This window comes from Eulemur rufifrons, chromosome 7, assembly GCF_041146395.1.
Source record: "Eulemur rufifrons isolate Redbay chromosome 7, OSU_ERuf_1, whole genome shotgun sequence".
In the NCBI taxonomy this organism is placed as follows: Eukaryota; Metazoa; Chordata; class Mammalia; order Primates; family Lemuridae; genus Eulemur; species Eulemur rufifrons.
In genome coordinates this window covers 282,165,699-282,186,624 of record NC_090989.1, presented here as the reverse complement: position 1 = coordinate 282,186,624, position 20,926 = coordinate 282,165,699, and the positions used below count along the sequence as shown (strand labels likewise).

Genomic DNA, 20,926 nt, shown 5'->3' with positions numbered 1-20,926 from the left:
CCACCAGGGCCAGGCAGGTACTATGATGAGCAAAGCCGGCTGGGTGTAAGACTGTAGGGTGCTCAGGCAAACGCCAACGCATGCCTGTCCAAAGGCACTGCCCTTCCTGGGCCCCTGCTGGCAGTGGCCACTTGGACATGGGGGTGGGGCCAGGTCACAGTCACGGTGATAAGGAGGAACTGGGCCTTGTGCTGAGCACTTCACGTGTTAGACTTGTTTAATCCTCACGACCTGTGTGACTAGTCCCACACCTTCTGATGCTTCAGGAGAAGCTAAGGGTCCCAGTTAGGTAAAGTAGCGGTCCCCAACCTTTCTGGCACCAGGGACTGGTTTCATGGAAGACAGTTTTTCCACGGACATGGGAACGGGGGTGAGGGTGCGGAGCTCAGGCGGTGATGCACGGCCCGTTTCCCAGCAGGCCATGGACTGGTACTGGGCCGCAGTCCCGGGATTGGGGACCACAGAGGTAGTTTTCCAAATTTTAAATGTTAGTCATTCGTGTTTTAAAAACGTGAGAAGAAACAAACAAATACAAAAGTACAGCCGAACCAAGCATCCCTGCCTTGGATGTGGCCTCTGGGTCGACAGCCTTATTAGGGACCAAGCAGGCCCCAGGCCAGCTCAAGCCACTGAGGTACATAATCCCAGGGGTGTGCAGGTGGACAGTCCCCATCTTGGGAAAGGGGTCGTGCCCAGAACTAGGGCACAGAGCACACAAAGCCAGCCTGTCTTCCTCTGCTATTAGGGGCTTCGTTAGAAGCATTTTAAAAATAAACGGTAGGAGACCAGGCACAGCGGCTCACACCTGTAATCCCAGCAGTTTGGGAGGCCAAGGTGGGAGGATCACTGGAGCCCAGGAGTTCAAGACCAACCTGGGGAACATCTCTACAAAGAGGCCTCATCTCTTCCAAAAAAAAAAAAAAAATTTAGCCAGTGGTATGCGCCTATAGTCCCAGCTACTCAGGAGGCTGAGGCAAGAGGATCGCTTGAGCCTAGGAGTTTCAGACTACAGTGAGCTATAATGGTGCCACTGCACTCCAGCCTGGGTGACAGAGCAAGACCCTGTCTCCAAAAATAAATGAATGAATGAATGAATGGTAAGGTCAGGAGAAATAACTCCAAAAACTTTGTTTCTTTTGTAATGGCAAATGTAATTGTAAGGGAAGTCTTGTCAGCTGACAAAGTGGCACTTTTGTGGGTTTTCTTAGGAAAGGAGCTGGGTGGGCAAGAACCCAGCTTTCAAGTTCAGGTACCATCTGAGCCCAGTTTGCTTTGCTGGGTTTTGCGGCGGTTAATTTCTCCCCACCAATCGCCACCAGCCATTTTGCAAAGTTATCATTACTACTGGGTCGTTTTTTGTTTTTTTTTTTTTTTCCTTAAAAAAAAGGCATTGCTCATTTTAGAAAGCTGTCTGTCAAAAATGCTTAAAATAAAAGCAGACTTGGCACTTGAAGGAGTAAGTACCATTTATCTTGAAAGTCACTTGGGTAGGAATTTCTCAGCAAGGTTGGGTGCATGAACTGTTGATCTGTCTGTAAGGAAGCCAGTGCAGGTGTTTATGATACGGTGGGTGGGCCGTGCATTTTTTGATTCCACAAATATGCATTGAGCACCTGCTGTATGTGGGTGATATCCTGGGCCCTGAGGGTGCAGCAAGAAGCAGATGGACATGATCCCTAGCCCACAGAGCTAATCGTACAGGGAGCTTCACCAGCCACCAGGCAGGCCTCAGAAGTCCACTGGGAGAGAGGGCAAGTCCAGGCACCAGGCAGGGCAGAAGAGGAAAGCAGGTGGCAGGTCTGGTGCCATTGGTGGAAAGTGAGAGTGTCACGTGCCTGGCCTCACTTTGTCCTCTCACTGGCCTTAGGAAGTGTGCATTATTACAACCTCCATTTTATCCAGGGAGAAACTGAGACTTAGAGATGTTCCACACTGAGCTGAAGATCGCCTCTCTAAGCCAGGGCCCAGCCTGCGTGGCTGCAGAGTCTGTGTCCTCACGCTGTGGCACAGCCCCTCTGTCTGCAGGTGTGGACGGACAGCTGGACTAATTCCTGGATCATTTGCAACTCCGCATGTGGGGCCTGGACCAGCGCCTCCGGTCTCCACCTGACTTGTTTGCTCAACTGCTGCTTAGGTCTGTTGGCACTTCACAGTGTCCTGGTGGGGGCTACAGCGCTGACCGTCTTCACAGGTTACATCTGTGTTTATTCTTGTTCTCAAAGTTAATGATTTTATCTGGAGCTTGTTTTGTTTCTTTAACCACAACATTTGTAATGTCAAGAATCCCTAATGAGGACAATCAAATAAACCATTAGTTTAAACACAACTATCAAATTAGGTATAATCTATTAATTTGCTGATTGATAGCTGGCGTTAGCAAGTCATGGTGCCATCAGATTTCAGAACTACCAGGCATCTTAGACCAGCCCCTTTGTTTCTGAGAAGGGACATTGAGTGCAGAGAGGATAAGTGGCTGGATCAAGGTCAGGGGATGGTGCCAGGGCTTAAAGCCTGTGCTCTGTCCGTCTGGTCACCTGATGCGGCCAGTGGACCTCAGCCTTGCCCTTGGCCTTGCTGATAAACCTGGAGTCAGGAAACTATGGGTGTGGCCCCCTAGGGCGCTGAAAATAGACCACCGCCTTTCCGGAGCTGGTTTGAGGACCACACTTGAGTGGCGGAGCTCCTCGGGTCATACAGCAACTGTAGCCCCAGGGAGGGAGCCCCAGGATTCCAGATTCCTGATCGTAGAGCCTGCGTGGCTACAGATTACGAGACAGAATGGGAAAGAAAGGAAACAGACCAATTAAACTGTCAGGAAAATTGTTCCCATATAGAGACAAAGAGGAACATGGACACTTGGTGATGCTGCTCTGCATATGTGCCGTGTTGCGTGCAGCAGAGAAGCCTGTAAGCCCCTCGGTGATCTGCCCTCGCTGGCCACTTCCTCTCCCAGTGCTCCAGCCCGTCCAGGTTTTCAGTTGCTGGAATGTTCCACACTCCACTTGCCTCCAGGCCTGTGTCCTTTCCGCCCTCTCTGTCCCCAACTCTGCTAAGTAGTTTTCCTACTTGAGATTTTATTTTAGATATCCTTTCCTCCAAGGGATGTTCAAAAACAGTTCCGGTTTCTTACAAAAGGAGTGTACTTGCCCTGCATGTTTTCCCCAGGCCAGTGTGGAGCGGCTACTGACCCCAGCCATTGTCCTTCATTCTCAGGTGACAGACCATGCCACCACTGCCCTGCTCCACTATCAGCTGCCGCAGATGCCAGATGTCGTGGTCAGATCTTTCATGGTAAGTGGCCTCAAGAGTCAGGTCTCCTGTCTTCCCCTTGGCTCCCTTCGGGTGTGAATGGGCAGCTCAGAAAGTAGCTGTTGCGTCTTCAGATTTGAGTGCCTCCCAGTGGGAGATGGGGCTGCCAGTTGAAAACTGAGACTTTCTTGAGACTGGGAAGGAGTCTGGGAGAAACCACTTCCAGCATAATTAACTGGTGTTTTCTATCATTGCTGAGCACGTGGTGGTTTCAGCAGTGATCTTCCAAAATAGTTTCCAACACTGATATAGTCAACAGACACTTTACTGAGCCCCGATTCTGTGCCAGGCCCTGTGCTTGGCACTGAGCATGTCGCAGTGAATAAGACAAATCTCGCAGTTCCCTGAGACATTTAATCCTCACGTCTGCGGAGTCGGAGCTCGAGATGGGAGCAACTCCAGAACAGCTGTCCCAGCGGCACGCTGCAGCCAGCTCCTGCCAGTTCTTAATAAATGTTCAGAATTTTGTGAGCTGGTTGTTCAACCACTGGTAGTTTGAAATCAAGCCGGGTGGGAGTATTTACACCATGAAAATCAGCAAACGCTACGAGTCAGGACTTCTCCCCACCCCCGGAGCCAGTTTACCAGCCCTGAGTCGGCTGACAGCATGGACGTGGCCCTGACAGACGCGGCCAGCTGTGCGGCATCGTGCCGGCCCGGCTGCGCGCTCGCCCATCGGCTCTCTCCGTCCTTCACTGCCGTCAAAACTCCCTTTTTTTTCCTGCTAGAAAGGCTGCCAGTTAGAGAACATACTCAAAAGACTTGCCTGTTAGCAAGTCCCAATGGGTGTGGACGGCTAGCCGGGCTAGTGGGGCACTGCTCGCCCAGTTCATTCTGTCACGTGGGCACCAGCAGTTAAGCGTCTTCGAGAGCCTGTGGTTTGTTTCTCGAGGACACAGCCCAGCTCATTCAGTGGCTTCGTGGTGTTGGGAGGTTGAACAAAGCAGAACCAGGTGCTCAGCAGAGCTGTCCACAGAGTGGTTCTTCCGTGTGTTGGGAGAACAATTCCCTTGACAGTTGTCAGCGAGATCTTCAATTTCAGATAGATGTAAAGACACACTTTTTAACCCAACATGTTGTAATGCCCACGGCCCATGAGATTTGGGGAGCATTTGAATTTGCTGAGCACCAAAGAATAAATAGTTTAACTGAATGATCCGTTGACGTCATGTTCATTGCCAAAACCCTAAACACTCAACCTCTGGAAGGGGCCGCTGTTGATGGGCCGTGCTCGGCCGCCGTGAAGGCAGCTGTGATGAGGAGAGAAGGATTTGTATCAATAAACACTGCCAGTCTCGTCAAATAACAATTTTCTCGTATCGACGTGATTCAGAAGGACATGAAATGACTAGATTGACGGACCCCTTTCACAGTGAGAACTTTCTTGCCTATTGTCATGAGATTTGGGGTGGGTTTTTTTATTGTTTTTAAGTAGTGAATCTCCTTGAGTTTGAGAATTGAGTTATGTGAGTCTCATCCTTATGTATGATGCCTGAGAAAACTGCACTCTGAACTACTCAAGTGTGTATTTGCCACTTATTATGTTACTCGGTGGCACCAGGGCTGTCCCCACCCACCCCCCAGGTGTGTTAGGTCACACTGTGACAGTGAGTGGTGACCTCTGAAATCAGATTAGCTAGAAGGCATGTTGATCTCCGTGGAGAATTCTAAAGTCGCCGTCTATTCCAAGTCCTCTTAGTCACGTCCACGGCCACTCCCTGGTAGCGAGCAAGGAGAAGAGGATCAATACTGATACTCGGATGACGAAATTCGGTCTGCTCAGCCCCCAGGCCTCCAGGCTGCGTGGTGGTTCCTGGGGACTCCTCTGAGAGCAGGAATTTCCATTTAAAAAACCCCCCTGGTTGGGAGGGGTAAGAGGAGCCTCAGAACTAAGAATGAGCAGTGAGATGAGGTTGTGGAATCTGTGCGTTCGTTCCCCTCTGTGAAATCACAGGGCATCTTTTGGGATCAAAGCCAGCTTAAGTTTTCTACCCTCGGGTCATTAGGCTTGATGGGAAGGGTGACTTTGGAAGCACCTGGATCCTATTCTTTCATTTCTCTCCTCACTTCTCTTTTTAGACTTGGTTAAGAAGTTACATAAAGCTGTTCCAGGCCCCATGCCAGCGCTGCGGGAAGTTCCTGCAAGACGGCCTTCCCCCCACGTGGAGGGACTTCCGGACCCTCGAAGCCTTCCACGACACCTGCCGGCAGTAGACCCCCCTGGCCCCAGCCCCACTTCTGGCCCCAGACCGGGCTGTAGACCCCCACCCAGCACCATCCTAGACAAGCGCCAAGTGTGTTGGTGGCTCAGGCCGTTCCTCACAGCCCAAGTATCGACACAGCCACTCTCCCCCTTTCAGAAGCTGTGTCGTGTGTGCTAGGGCTGAGCCTCTTGAAGAGCAGGCTCCGTTTTTGTGGTTGATGGTACGAATTTAACCCAATAGCCAGTGGAACGAAGGCTAAGACAACCTTTCTAGAACCTACTATGAGGAGGTTATGCAGCATGTTCTGTGTGCGCGTGTGTTGGCAGTACTGGAGCGCTGACCCTCCTGGGTCTGTGTCTGAAGTCATTTCCATGAGCCATTATTGGAATGAGCCCAGTGTCCGTCTGTATCTTCATGCAGGGTGTTTTTTGTAACTTATTTTTGTAAGCAATAAACCGTTTATACCCTGGACAAGGCTTTGTCTCCCGTTTCTTACAGCACTTTGTACATGCAGTTCATGGCCACGTGAGTGGATCTGGACCTTTTGAAGAAAAAAAATTCAGCGATATCTGCGTTTACATCATGGTTCTTTTTGAGGACGCACTTCCCTATTCTTGCTTTCAGGAGAGGGCGTGCTGCACGTACTCCGTTTCAAAGATGTTTTGATGGTTTGGAAAATGGATTGTTCTTTTTGAGGAAAAGAGTATACAGAAGTTTCTTTTTACTAAACCAGCAACACCACACGCACACCATAGGGAAAGGCATCTGCCCAGCTTAACCAGCTGGACACACGTGAGTGGGACTCACGGGGGTGTCGGCTTGCTTGGCCCGTGTTCTGTTCTAAATATTACTATGAATCAGTTCCAGCCCAGTCTGCCAAGTTCATTCAGTGCCTCAGCACCGAACTTTAAAGCCATAACCTGTTTCTTTGAAGATCATTGACCTGGTGGAGGGCTTAAGAAGGGTGGGCCATTGCCCAGAGCTTTCCCAGCCCAGCCCACGCTAGAAGTGATGTTCTCTTCACAACAAACCATGTCAGGAGAGATGCCGCCTCCTGAGATGTCCGAAAGAACTGAGTGTTTCCTACCTGGGTTCTGGTACGACCCAGACCTTCCCTCTGCCTCCTCCCTGCGCTGAAGGAGCCCGAGGACAGAGAGGACTCACCCATGAGGACCGCAGGACAGGGCTGTGTCACGTGCGGTCCTCAGACCAGCAGCACTGCCATGGCGGGAGCCTCAGGCCCACCCAGCCCCACAGGATCAGATGCTGCAGAGGGCTCACGTCTGAGCACCTCTGCCCGGGAGGAACGGCGCTGCGTGCGCTGCCCGCCTGGGGCACGTGCCGTTTCCTACAGGGGTGGCTTAGACTGGACACCTTAGTTAATCAAATTCGAGATGCCAGTGCTCATAAGAGGCACCATTATTTTATGAACCACTAAGAAAGAAAAACACACCACCAATTAAGCCCAGGCCTTAATGACAATCCATGTTACACGTGAGTCAGTCACACCAGCCTCCTATTGCTTTGAAATTTCTTTCGTCTCTTCCAAAGGGGTGGCAGTTTCTCCTGCCTTAAGTCTTATTGTTTAGCCTGTGACAGGTGACCCCTCAGCTCCCAGTAACAGACCATAACTCCCCCTCATTGACTTCCTGTGTGCTCCTTCCTTTGGTCTTGTGAGACACCTGTTTGTTGCTTTGCAAGAAAATACGGGTATGTAATAACGTTTCGTCTCAGTGCGGCACGTCTTTTTGAAGACATTTAAATGGCAAGTAAACTGACCCCGTGCAGTACTAACGGTGCACACAGCTCATGCAAAGTGACGACAGTATGACCAGCTATGACCGCACTGGAGCATGTGCAGACAGTGACGAGTCCACGGCGACTGCCAGCTGGCAGGCAGCACGCATCAGGATGTTCAGATGTGGAAAAGTATCCATTTGAGGGTTGATGAAATTATGGTCATGGTAGATCCCGTTGTGAGAAAGCTGTTTGTATTTTTAACTGTTTGAGTGCTCCCGGGTGTCGCGAGTCCGAGAACGTTCCCGCTGGCACGGAAGGTCTCTGATTCCTGCAACCTCCACTGTCGAGAGAGAGGGAGGGTGGCCTCGAGCTCAGAGCTTCAGCAGGCAGTGTTTCCTCTTGGAATTTCATGGCGTTTGTCTTCTCTGTGTCATCTTTAGAGACACTTTCTATTTTTTGGCAAATGATGCCTGTTTCCCATTTACAGGAGTGATATAAAGTGTCCATTTAAAATTTATATAGGTGAAAAAGTGTGACTGTTACAGAAAACCATTAAATGAATAGTAGCACGGGAAGAGAATGGCTCTGGCAGAAAGTGTGCGAGTGGGCAGGTGGCAAGGGGTGGGGGCAGGGACCAGGGCCTGGAGAAGCGACCTCCTCTGCAGAGCCCCCATGCCCTCCGCTGTGAAACGCCAGGCCGAGGAGCCAGCCGTGGTGCAGCGGGGTGCTGGGCAGTGGGACGCCTGCGATGCCTGCTGTTCTACTTTTCCATTTTTTAACATTCCCGAATTTAAAAGGGGGGTGGGAGAGATGCAAGGGTCGGACCAGTTGAGCGTTAAGGCCTTTCCATCCCTGACGTTCCCGTTCTTCAGTCCTGAGAGGGAGAGACTGACAGGGACTGTATTCGCAGTCCAGGGGGGTGGGGGCTCGTTTGCCAGACCCCAGAACGATTGCTGCTTCAGGGGGCGAGCGCACCAGAGACCGGCTTTGTGTGTCACCCACAGAAGTAGAATGTATTGACCTGAAGTTGGCACAATAGAGGCCCAAGGTGGATCGGGATCAGTTCCAAGATCATGGGTTATGAGGGACACTGGGAGACCTGCTGCTGCTGTGAGGACAGTCACCAGGTCCCGGGACCACTCTTTGGTATCTCTCGCCGAAAGGAAGGTGGCCATCCACGGGTGCTGCGTCGATGGGTCACGGCGTGACTCGGACTGTCCAGAGGGGACCTCTAGGCCAAGCCTGCAGGTTCTGTCTGTGACTTAGCTGGTGCTCCTACAGCAAAGCACCCGCGCTGTCTAGTTTAATCCCCGGCGGGCATGTGCTGTTTTCCCTGTTTTAGAGAAGGGACCAAGCGGATGGTCTCGCGTAGCAGCCGGCAGAGGGGCTCCAGCAGCAGAGCTTCCTCCCGCCAGAGACTAGCCCTGCCCTGCCCAAGCGTGCCGCGTGGAGCCGGCCCAAGCCGCAGCTCTCAGCCAGAGCCGGGACACTCTGTCTTGCAGATGCTTCCCTTGGCCGTGACTGGCAGGGACGCCTTTGCCCCCTCTGCCCCATGCTTCCTGCCGGCCGGGTTACTGCGAGTCACCCAGTAGGGACTGACAGAACGGAGCAAGGAGGTCTATGAAAGGTGGTCCAGATTTTTTTTTCTGAACTAAATTGGGAATTGGCCTTTTGGTATCGAGTGATGTTTTTACACTTCACACCACTGACTGCATGAAATGGTGATCTTTCAGTGTTAACGCGCAAACTCGCCATTGCATTTAGAGTGTCAGAGTGTGGGCCTGATGCTAAATCGAGAGCCTTTTAAGGTCACCCCAGTTGGGAGGAGAAGGGACGACAGCTTCAGCCACCAGGATTCTCACAAGATCTGGAACCCCTGCAAACCTGACGGGAGGCACCATGCGGCCACCAGGACTACGGGGAGAGGGAGAAAAGAACAGCTCGCCCTTTCAGTCTGTGCCCCAAGCTCCGCTTCTCCAGCGGAGCACTGAGCCGGTCAGGGAGCTTCCACTCCGGGCCTGACAGGAAGGGGCAGCGGTTCCCTTGCCTGCCCGGTGAGCTCACTCAGGGCCACGCGATGTGCACGTCGGAGATGAGCCCAGCAGAGCGATTTTGAAGGGGCCTCACTGAGTAATTAGGCTTCACTCTCTAGGACAGGCAGGCTCTGTCCCCAGGCTCTGCCATCCCTCCCCCTCCCTCATCCCCACCCAGCTCTTAAATTAGGGGGAAGGAACCTCAGAAACTCGCTTTCAAGTCGAATTTTAAATTGCAGGTTGGGGGCTCCCTGTTACTAGTACTTGAAGAGCCAAACCTTAAAGTTCACGAGCATATCCCAGGTAAAGCACCGTCTTGGCAGCTTGGAGGTGATTAGTTTGCTCAAGAACAACTCCAGCCTGTCTCTGTGCTAATTGAGTTTGAAATTTCAGCTGGAGATTGACTGTCCTCGGGGACAGTGCGAGCTGCAGTTTGGCGCGAAGGGAACAGGCAGGTCCTGCTGGCAGCAGGCTTCATCTGCATCGTGCTTCTCCCAGCCTCGATAGAGACAGTGACCTGTCCCTCTAGGAGAGAAGGCACAGGGGAGCAGGGGCGTCGAGGCAAGGTGGGGGACAGGGAGAGCGCAGGAAGAGGCTGCAAGCTTGAGAGCCAGCCCAGGGAGCAGCAAGCATCCGTCAGCACCCAGCGTGCTCACACCCTGCACTCCGGGGTGGGATGGACTGTTACTTAATGCATTACTCATCTCAGTCTTGGCTCTCAGCTCAATCATGGGCTTGCTTTCTTAATTACAGAAGGAATCCATATGTTCCTTTTGTAGAAAATGAGGTAATGTGAATAAGCAAAGCAAAGAAAATCAAACCCGTGATGCTCACCAGCAAGCGATACTGGCGCGCTTCGATGTGTACCTTTCCAGACCCTTATATGGACATGTACACTTTCTGCAAAAAATGAGATCATCCCGTGTACTGTTTTGAAACCTGTTTTTTTCCATTTAGCAAAGGATAAGCTTCTATAATACAGAGGCCCAAAAATACAGTGGCTTAAAGACTGTAGATACCTCCCCTTCACTTAAGAGCTCCAACGGGAGTGGACAGGTCTGCTCCAGGCAGTCACTTGGAGATCCTGTCCCTCTCATCTTAGGACATGGTCACAGGCCCCTTTGCAGTTTGCAGAAAGGGGAAAGCACACGGGGAACACGTGCCAGTGTTTAAGACCCAGACCCAGCATGGCCCACGTCAGTTCCTCTTGAATTTCATTAGCAGGAACACCCAGCTGCAAGGGCTACTGGGAAATGCAGTCTCTAACTGGGCAGCCATGGTCCCGCTGAAACTCTCACCCCGGCCAAGGGGAGAACCTTTTCTGATGGACGACCAGCAGCCCCCACCATTCGACTTGTCCCCAGCCTCCACCTGTCCCAGGAGTGTGCATCAGTGACGCTGTCCTTAGGGGTTTGTTTTGGCCATACTTCAGTTTTATGCTACGATGGCGTTCCACTCTTTGGTGACCATAATGAATCTCCTTTTGGATTTTTTTTTATTTTGTGATAATTATAGCTTCACAGGAAGTTGCAAGGAAATGTATAGGGAGTCCTCATGTACCCCTTATCCAGCCCCCTCCAGAGTTACCACCTTGCACAACTACAGCACAACATCAAAGCCAGGAAATGGACATCGGTACAGTGCAGGCTATTCAGATTTCACCCGCTATGCATGCACGCCTTTGTGTGTGTGCGTGGCTCTGTGCAGTTTTATCATGTGTAGCTTTGTGGAACCACCACCACAATCAAGACCCTTAACTGCATCATCGCTGCAAAACCCACCACCCCTCTCTGGCCACACACGTCTGCTCGCCCTGTCCCCAACCCCTAACAACCACTCGCCGGTTCTATGTCTCTACAATTATTTTATTTCATAAATGTTATGTATATGGAATCATGTAATATGTATCCTTCTGAGATTGGCTTTTCTTACTCAGCATAATTTCCTTGAGATTCATCCACATTGTTTCATGTATCAGTAGTCCTTTCCTTTTTATTTATTTATTTTTTTAAGAGACAGGGTCTCTGTCACCCAGACTGGAGTACAGTGGTGTCATCATAGCTCACTGTAACTTCGAAGTCCTGGGCTCAAAATGTCTTCCTGCCTCAGCCTCCCAAGTAGCTGGGACTGCAGGTATATGCCACCACACCCAGCTAATTTTCCTATTTTTTTGTAGGGATGGGGTCTCACTATGCTGCCCAGGCTGGTCTGTAACTCCTAGCCTCAAGTGATCCTCCCCCCTCGGCCTCCAAAAGTGCTGGGATTACAGGCGTGAGCCACTGCACCGGGCCCTATTCATATTAATTTCTGAGTAGTGGTCCGTGGTATGCATGTATCACACTTTGTTTAACCATTTATCTGTGGGAAGACATTTGGATAGTTTCTAGTTTGGGGCTATTACAAATAAATCTGTTATGAGCATTTGTGTATAAGTTCTGGCATGAAAATAAGTTTTCTCTTCTGTGGGGTATGTGCCTATTAATGTAATTGCTTGGTCATATGATAAGTCCATTTTTAGTTTTAAAAGGAGCAAACTGTTTTCCAGAGTGGTTATATTTGTTCACATTTCTGCCAGCAATGTGTGAGTGATCCAGTTTCTCCACATCTTCACCAGCATTTGGTATTGTCACTATTTCTTATTTTAGCCATTCCGATAGGTGTGTAGTAATAGCTCATTGTATTTTTTATTTGTATTTTCTATCTGCTAATAACGTTGAAGATGTTTTCATGTGCTTATTTACCATCTATTTATTTGTCTTATGTAAAATGTGCATATCTTTTGCGTGTTTTCTAATTTTCTTTCATGTTGAATTTTGAGAGCTCTTTATATATTCTAGATACAAGTCCTTTGTCGGGTATGTGATTTGCAAATATTTTCTTCCAGTCTGTGGCTTGTCTTTTCATCCTCTTAATAAGGTCTTTAAAACAGAGCTGATGTGTTCAATTTTGATGCCGTCCGATCTATCAGTTTTTTATTTTATGGCTCAAGCTTTGGTATTGAGTCTAACGTGCTGGGGTTTAGGTGAATGGTGTTCTACTGTAAGGACGTTGCTCTCTCTCCTCTCTCTCTCTAGTTCAGCCATGCATTTGATGGCCATAGTGTCCAAGGCCTGGAGACCCCAGCTCACCCAGCCTGAGGGCCAGAGCGAAGGCCCCTCAGTCAATGTGACTTCTACGTCACCAGACTTGTCTTAGGGTAACGTCTGACCTACAGTGTCAACAGGAAATCGACCCCACCACCGCGCAGATACGTAAAAGAAAACATTTCGGCAGCCTGGCCTGGGGCCCCGGTAGCTCTGGGCAGCAGTGAGGGACTGTCAGGGAAGCTCTTGCCGGCCCTGTCACACGCAGTCAGGGCAGCTGCCGCGGTCAGATCTACCTTGGGAAAGGCAAGGAGAGGGAACCTGCTGGGTGTGACGACCGGGCCCTTTGTCACACATTCCACCTCCCAGCCTCTGGGCTGCTGTTCCCTGCCTGGAACAGTCTTCCTCCAGAAGCGACGTGGCTTGCTCTCTCACTTCCTCCAGGAAGCGTGGCCTTACCGTGTGGGCCTCCCCGACCGTTCCGTATAAACGCGTGCACGTCCCCAGTCCCTCCGTCCCCCGACTCTGCTGTGTCCTGCAGAGCACCCGTCACATTGCTCATCTTGTCATCCGTCCCCCACACGAGAGTGTCAGCTTCGGGAGGGCAGAGACGGTGCCTGCCTTGAGCCCTGCCCTGTGCCCTCACACACACTAGGTGCTCAGTAAATTATCTGCCGACTGTGGGACGGACTGAGAGAGCTGGGCTCGGGTTTCTGCGCTGCTGCTAAATTGGTGACCTTGGGCCAGTCAGCCAGTCACTTGATTCCTCTGAGCGTGGATTCTTCATCTGTGAATTGGGCCAGAGAGTCTGGCCCTCCAGTGCGGAAGCTCAGAGTGGCCACATCCCATGTGTACACACCAGACATTTATTGCACACCTGTTATATGCAGGTACATGTGCCAGGGAGACGGTTCATGTGTCGGCTGAGCAGAAGGCCAGAGAGCGAAGCCCACCTTGTGTGGCCACTGACATCCCGTCGCAGGCATGAGTGTGGATGCTATGGGGACATGGTTATCCGTGTGGGACCTGTTCTGTCTCCACAGTGGCCCGTGACACCCCTCAGCGTCTCCTTGCTCACTCGGGGGAAGAGATTCCGAGAGCGGAGTCCAGGAGGGCGGTGGCAGTCCCGCGGAGGGCGGTGGCAGTCCCAAGAGGGCGGTGGCAGTCCCGTGGAGGGCGGTGGCAGTCCCGCGGAGGGCGGTGGCAGTCCCACGGAGGGCGGTGGCTGTCCCATGGAGGGCGGTGGCAGTCCCGCGGAGGGCGGTGGCAGTCCCAAGAGGGCGGTGGCAGTCCCAAGAGGGCGGTGGCAGTCCCGTGGAGGGCGGTGGCAGTCCCGTGGAGGGCGGTGGCTGTCCCTCGGAGGGCGGTGGCAGTCCCGCGGAGGGCGATGGCTGTCCCATGGAGGGCGGTGGCTGTCCCGCGGAGGGCGGTGGCAGTCCCTCGGAGGGCGGTGGCAGTCCTGTGGAGGGCGATGGCTGTCCCACGGAGGCCTCCCCTCTGCAGACGCGGAACAGCCTCGGCTGGCGGTCGAGTGCGTCTTCAGCACAGGGACTTACCACACCGCTTGGAAAGCCCAGGCGTCCTGAGAGCGTGTCGGAACCGCGGGCACTGCCCCGCTTCCGTGGCCTGCCTGCATTTTATCAACGTGTCGCATCTTCCCACCTTGATTAGAACGTAGTCCCTTTTTTGCCGTGGCCTTTTGATATTTGACTTTGCCCCTAAAGCTAATAGGCACTGGCCTTTCGTTTCCAAAGGGTACTTGGTCAAATTAATGATTGCCAAAAGGCCACAGTTAATTTGCTGTCCTTTCTGTTTCTTTCCATTAGTTTGCAAACCAGCAGAGTTCAAGAAAACTTCCAAGCATAAAAGAGTAGGGATCTAATTAGGGAGCAGGCAGGTGGTTCTAAACTTTTTCAGAAACTTGGGCTGTAGCCAAGGGACGATTGTGAGACTGTACCGGCGGAGGAGCCAGCCCACTGGGTAGCAGCTTTGTGCTGGCTGCGGGCCTGACACACAGTAGGTCTGGGTGAATGTCACACTCTCACCTGTCCTCAGCCCTCCTGGAGGCAGCTTCCCCATGTCATGACAAGCTCAGAGAGGTTCTGGGCAGAGCGGGGTTTGAACTCGGGTCTGACTGGCTCCGCAGCCTGGACCATTGTGCCTCCGCTGGGCGGCATCTCCGAGGGGCAGAAGGTGGTAAAGAAGCGGGGCTCTCTTCCAGGAAGCAACAGGGGCTCGCTGGCGGTGTGTGGAAATCTTTTGGCAGCATTCACCATGGCCGTGGTGGCAAAGGCCTGTGACCCCAGAGGTGTTAAATTCCGCCAGCACATTTGCCACGTGCTTCGCAAATGTCCGTTCTGTCCGTGCTCAGCTGGGCCAGCCTGATGTGACTGTCTCTGCAACACACTGACAGCCACACTAGGAAAAACTTTTTTACTTGGGGCCACGGTGTTTTATTATGAAATACAGAATCAAATTATGAAAATAGCATAAAAACTTCAAAAACAAAATGATCCTTTCTAATTTAATGAAAAATTTGTTATTTTGTATTGTTTTCTGTGAGTTACATGCAACTTGAAAAATAGTTTTCTCAGCTCCCAAGGTAAGAGACCTGTGAGTTACATATGCTTCATGAGGCCCCAGGCTCAAAACTAGCCTGAGTTAAATACAACTCACGTGGCAGTTTATGCGTTAACCATAAATTGGGAGGTTCCCACAAACGCTTTCTGCACAGCTGTGCCTGGCACCACGCTAGAGCCAGAACCCCCAAGGACCCCTCGATGAGGAGGCGCAGGAGATGTGCGGTCGGATGTTGGCCACCCGGGTGACAAGTATTGGGCTTGCCTGGGCCAGGCACTCTGAGCAGTCCACTCTGAGCAGAGGTGAGGGTGTCTAGAAGGGTGTTTACTCTCAGACGCACAAGGAAGAAAGTGGACAGAAGCCAGAAGCTGTCACACAGCCAGTACCTTTGGGGAACTGGCCGTGGCTCGGTGTGGCTCAGGCGTGGGGTGGAAAGTGGGCTGGGCGCCTCCGTGGCCGCTGTAACAAATCCCCACCAGCTCGCTGGTGTAAACAATCCGGACGTATCCACGGTCCGGAGGTCAGAGTACAACACGAGTCTCGCTGGCTAACGTGGGGCCGCAGGGCCGTGCTCGTTCGGGGGCTCTGGGCAGTCCGTTTCTGTGCCTCCCCGGCTTTAGAGGCCCCGCATTTCTCGGTTCGTGGCCCCTCCTGTGCCTTAAAACAGCACTTGTGGGCGAGTCCCCCTCATGCCTTGGTCACTCTGACTCCCTTTGCCTCCCTCTTACCCCCTGGAGGACACGGGGCCCCTGGGTAATTCAAGGCTAATCTCCCTGAGAGATTTAAGAGTCAGCTGACCAGCAACCGTCATTCCCCTGTGCCATGTGACCTAACACAGTCACAGGTGCCAGGGAGGCCATTCAAGGCTGCCGAGCCGTCAAGGGCGCTGTTCTGCCGTGAGCCGTGTTTGTGACTGCCCCGTGGGAGCACGTGATCAGAAGAATCCAGACACCCTCTCAGGATAAAACAGGACCTTGAATTGCTTTTGGGGAACACCTCAACCCCTGGACCGCTCGTCAATCGTGTGCTTTGGTTCGATTGGCGCCAATCGGTCTGCCCCCTCCCCTCTGCACGCCAGAGTCAGGAAGTCGTGGCCAATCTCAGCGTCAGCCCCACCCGGACACACAGGCACCACACGTGCACACTTACCGTGGCTCGGGGACAGGCGTGTGATCTAACCCAGCCAAAGGGACACAGTTACACCTTGCTGGGGTGCTGGGAGAAAAGGAGCCACTAGTTTCCACTGAACTTGGTCAGAGAGAACTACCGTGTGCGGCTTGGCCGGGGCGGGAAAGGAAATCTCTTCCCGCAGCGCCGGCCGCAGTGTTTCACATCGCGAGGCAGGCAGAGGAGGCGATGTCGAAAGGGCCCAGATCTGTGTTATAGATCCGGCAGTTAAAGGTGAATTTGGAGCTAGAGGGCGGTGGAGTGACGGCCGGCACAAGAGGCAGCGCTTTCGGTCTCTCTGAGCTGTCACAGACGATCTCGTCCTGTCCCGCAGTTGATCTTTGCCCAGAGGCCATTTTTTAATTTAAGACTTTTGTTCCCTCTGAGGAGGCTGGGAATAAAAAACAGTTTTATTTTCAAACCCTTCAAGTTAGGGATCCTTTAAGTTTGCTTAGAAGCTGGCAGGTTTTGTTCTGGCCGCCTCTGTCCTGAGCGTGGCACCAGAGGGCCTGGGACAAGTGAGGCGGCTCGTGGACGCTCCGCACTGGAGGCTCCGCAGGACGAGCGCTGAGTGCACCGGGGAGATTCCTGTTTCCCACGTCACCGCACAGGTGACGGATCACCTGACGTCCTTCCGCTACAAACAAGGGTCCCCCTTCCTCCTCCCAGTGCCGTTTCCCTCTCCTTTAAGCCTTCTCCAGTGGCTCTGCAGGACCCTCTGGCTTCTGCCATCTGGCCCCACGGCCCACACTGGCTTCCAGGGGACGCCGCTTTAAGGCACCAGAATCTGTGTCAGTTGTCTACGGCTGGGTGAGAAGCCCCGTCGCTTTGGTGGCCTGTCCCTGCCCTGTGAGTGTGAGCTGGACTGAGTGACCTTCTCCTAATGAAGAGAAAGAAAAGGGGAAATGGCATTAACAACAGTAGAGACAGCTGGCAGCCACCACCTAAGGCAAGAGCTCAAGGTTGTCACCAGGGATATCGTGGGCCCTCCCCCTCTGTGGGACTCGCCCTGAAATACATAACCCTCGTCTCATCTTGAGAAAACGTTAGACAAACTCGAATTGAGGGACATTCCACAAAACCAGTGCCCTTCCCAAAGTGTCACGGTCATGACAGACAAAGGAAGGACTGAGATGCTGCTACAGGTCACAGGGGACGAAGGACACAACCAAGTGCAACACCATGTCCCAGGTGGGATCCTGGAATGGAAAGCAGACATTGGTAGAAAAAGTGGAGAAATTCAAATAAAGCCTGGGGTTTCATTAGTAGCAACGCACCGCTGTTGACGTCTTACTGTCTTACTGTTGACAAATGCACCGCGGTCGTTGCAAGATGTAAGTATATTGGGGGCAGCTGGGTGAGGCGTGTGTGGGAACTCTCTGTACTGTCTCGGCAACTCTTCTGTAAGTCTAGTAAGATTTCAAATGAAAAGATTGTTTTGTTTTTTTATTTACTTGCTCAAAATCACAACCACTGTATGTATGTCTCACTACCTCCAGCTGGGGCAGGGCTAGCGGGAGGGGCTGGGGCTGTCGCCGGGAGCTCTGGCGACGCCGTGGGACGAGGCCTTGGTTCTTCCACGTGGGCCTCTCCACGAGCTGCTCGGGCTCCCCACGGCGTGGAGCTGGGTGCCGAGTGAGCACCCAGAGAGCTACGTGCTGTATCACCTTTTCTGTCCCAGCCTCGGAAACCACACAGCATCACCTCCACCGTGCTCTGCCAGCCAACCAGTGTCTGCGGTTGGCCCAGATTCAAGGGAGGGGGACACAGACGCCCACCGCTAGATAAGACGAGCGTCAAGAATAGGTGGACATGTTATCAAACCAGAACCGAGGCTGCCCTTCTCTTTTCTTCTTCCCGCTGTGGGACGCGGGGCAGCTGTCTTGGACGCGGGGCCCAAGATGGGGTAGACTGGGGGCTCTGAAGGCATCACGGGTCCCCAGCCGCCCTCCTGGCATGGACAGATGAGAGAGAAATAAGCCTCAAATTTGTTTGGGCCACTGTTATTTGGGGCCTTCCGTCCCTCACAGACTTGCATGTTTGTTCCTGCAAGTGTCTGGTCAGTGCGTGTTACACGCTGGTGGGCTCCAAGCACGTAGTAGGTACACACTGGGAACCCAGGAATTTCTAACGGTGTGTCTCGTGACCGAGGGTAAGAGGATGGCTCTGCACGTCCTTCCCGAGCGGCGGAGCGAGGCCTCGCCGTGCCTTGGGCACCGTAGCAGGCCAGGCAGGGGAGTGGTTACTCGGATGTGGTCGGAGTAAGTTTTTGTTTCCTGTCTGGGTAAAGTTTGCTGTTTTTACACTGTATAGCATCACGACTTAAATGTCACAATTTACATGACTAATCCCACGTACTTCTAACATTCTGTCATGTGACATTTTCCCCCTTCAAGGGGGGGCTCCTGCTTCCTCACCGTCACCCTCCCCTCCCCAGGGCTGCGCTCAAAGGCAGTGTCTCATTGACCCAAGATGTCATTTTGGTTTGGGCTGAATGTGTTTTAACTTTAGGCCGTGGTAGAATCTGCTGCTGCCCCTCCTGACATTCACACTCCACTCTTCCTTCCTGATGGCGCTCCTGGTTTTAGTCTGGGGTAAAACTTCATCTGCCAGCTCCTTTACCATCAGGAGTGGCTGTCGAGGTGTGACTCAAGCGATGCAGAGCTGGGAGGTGTCCTTGGCAGGTGGTGGGAGGAGGGAGGTCTTTCCTGCCCCTTCCTCCTTGCTGGCTGCAGTGTGGAAATGGCTGGCGCTCAAGCAGCCATCCTGGCCCATGAGGTAGACTCCATATGCTAAGCATGGCAGAGCAGCAAGATAGAAGGAGCCTGGCGCTCTGGCGATTTTGATGCCCATCCCTGGTCTTGTGTGGGAGAGAACTAAGTTATCTTGTTTAAGCTACCATTGTTCTGAGGTTTCTGTGGCCCATGGCTGAATTTGATCCTAACTAACAAGGATTTCTGATAGAAGTTGGCTTTTTAGACTAATCTGCAATATGAGCTTGTTTTCTCCTTTCTCACCGTATACAGGAGCTCATCCAGAGTTCCAGTGAATTGCCGCTTTTTGTTCTTGAATCTGGTGTTTTACACCCAAGGCCCAGCCAGTGTGGGGGCCCCTTCCCCACGATCATTAACACCCCAGTTCCGCCGGCCTCTTTTGAGACCCAAATGATTTCAGTTTCTGCTGGTGTTCAATGTTATTAAAGGTTATTGAATCCATCTTTAATCAAGAACAGCGACTTAATTAGTGTGTTTCTGCCTCGTGAGGGGAAAGTGGCTGCTCACGTGCATTCCGAGTTCAGCAGCCCGTGGCTCCCGTGTCCTCGCCGATTTCATTTCTCTCCCGTGTTGGACAAGCAGGACAGGCTGGCCTTCTCCTTGCCTGCCTGGCCCCCAACCCTCATGCATTTTTCATCCTGACTCTCCAGTCCCGCAACTTCTCTGCCTGTGAACAGTATTGATTGGCTGATTAAGCCATCAAGTCACAGCAAACTACTTTAATTTCCTAACCAGGCTCTCAGTCCCCTTCCTTCCCCACACTGTCCCTCCCGCGCAGATTTTCCCACATCCTGCCCACCTCGAAACTCTCCCTCCCGCCCTTACTGTGTGGGTGTGTTTGAACAATCAGAAGATGAACTTTTAAGGAACCAGGTCCTTGGTTTAGATGACACTTCACCTGTCATCTAAATAGAATACCTCAGGACTTTGCTATTGTTATTAATCACACCTCTAGAGAGTCCCCTCTTTCAAGGACCTGTTTAAAACCAGACTCTGTGTTAGTCATCTGTCGCTGCAGAAAACAGTACCCCGGTACTTAGCGGCTTAAAGCAACAAACCTAGGCCGGGTGTAGTGGCTCACGCCGGTAGTGCCAGCACGTTGGGAAGCCAAGGTAGGAGGATCGCTTGAGGCCAGAAGTTCAAGACCAGCCTATGCAACGTAACAAGACCCTGTCTCTACATAAATAATAAATAAAAATTTTAAATTTTTTTAAAGAGCAACAAACTTAATATCTCCGAGTTCCCGTGGGTCAGGGATTCTGAGTGTCTTGGCCACATGGCCCTTCCCCAGTGTCTCCTACGAAGTTGCAGTCACAGTGTCTGAGGCACTGTTGCCTCAGACAGAGGCACTGATGCCACTGGCTCAGCAGCTCCACTTCCACGATGGCTCCCATGTGGCTGTGGGCAGGAGGCCTCTGCTCCTCACCAAGCAGCGTCTCCACCGGGCCTCCCGTGTCCTCCCCGTGGCAGCTCGCCTCCCCCACACGAGGGCCCAAGAGACAGCAGCGGGAAGCGCAGAGCCTCTTGTCACCAGTCTCATCCGCCATCACTGCTCTTTTCTGTCGTCAGCAGCGAGTCATGGGGTCTGGCTCACATCCGGGGGAAGGGGAATTCGGCTCCGCTGTGAAGGGCGAGCCCGCGAACCAGTGGACACATTTCAAATGGTCACACTCCGCCCTCTGTGTTCTTCATTTCTCCCCGTGCAAAGTACACTCGGCCCTCCCAACAGACCCCAAAAGTCTCAACCTGTCACAGCATCAGCTCGCAGTCCAGGATGCTGTCACCCAGGCGAGGCTGAGCCTCCGAAGACCTGCAGGCTAAGAGCCGGGCATCTGCCCCACAGGTGCCACCTGAACAGCGAGTGTGAGCAAGGGGACAGTCTGGGCCCCAGACGCAAAGAAGCACAACCAGCAAGTCCCAACTCAAGTGTGACCTCCGTGTCTGTCACCCTCCGGAACCTGACTCAGTTTATCTTCGTCATGCCCTTGGCACGCTCCAAAATCCCTCCACCTACTCCTGTTGACCCCCTCTCCCCT

At 52.5% G+C, this 20,926-nt stretch overlaps 1 protein-coding gene across 2 annotated transcripts in view; it reads left to right on the top strand.

The window, feature by feature from the left end:
- Positions 1-5,977, top strand: part of MED27 (mediator complex subunit 27) — a 197,033-nt gene extending 191,056 nt beyond the window's left edge. For both annotated transcript variants that reach the window (XM_069474771.1, XM_069474770.1), the window contains 2 exons: positions 3,214-3,291; positions 5,389-5,977. In XM_069474771.1, the coding sequence (XP_069330872.1) occupies positions 3,214-3,291; positions 5,389-5,523 (213 nt within the window). In that variant the 3' untranslated portion in view covers positions 5,524-5,977. The remainder of the gene's footprint in view (positions 1-3,213; positions 3,292-5,388) is intronic.
- The last annotated feature ends 14,949 nt before the right edge of the window (positions 5,978-20,926 follow it).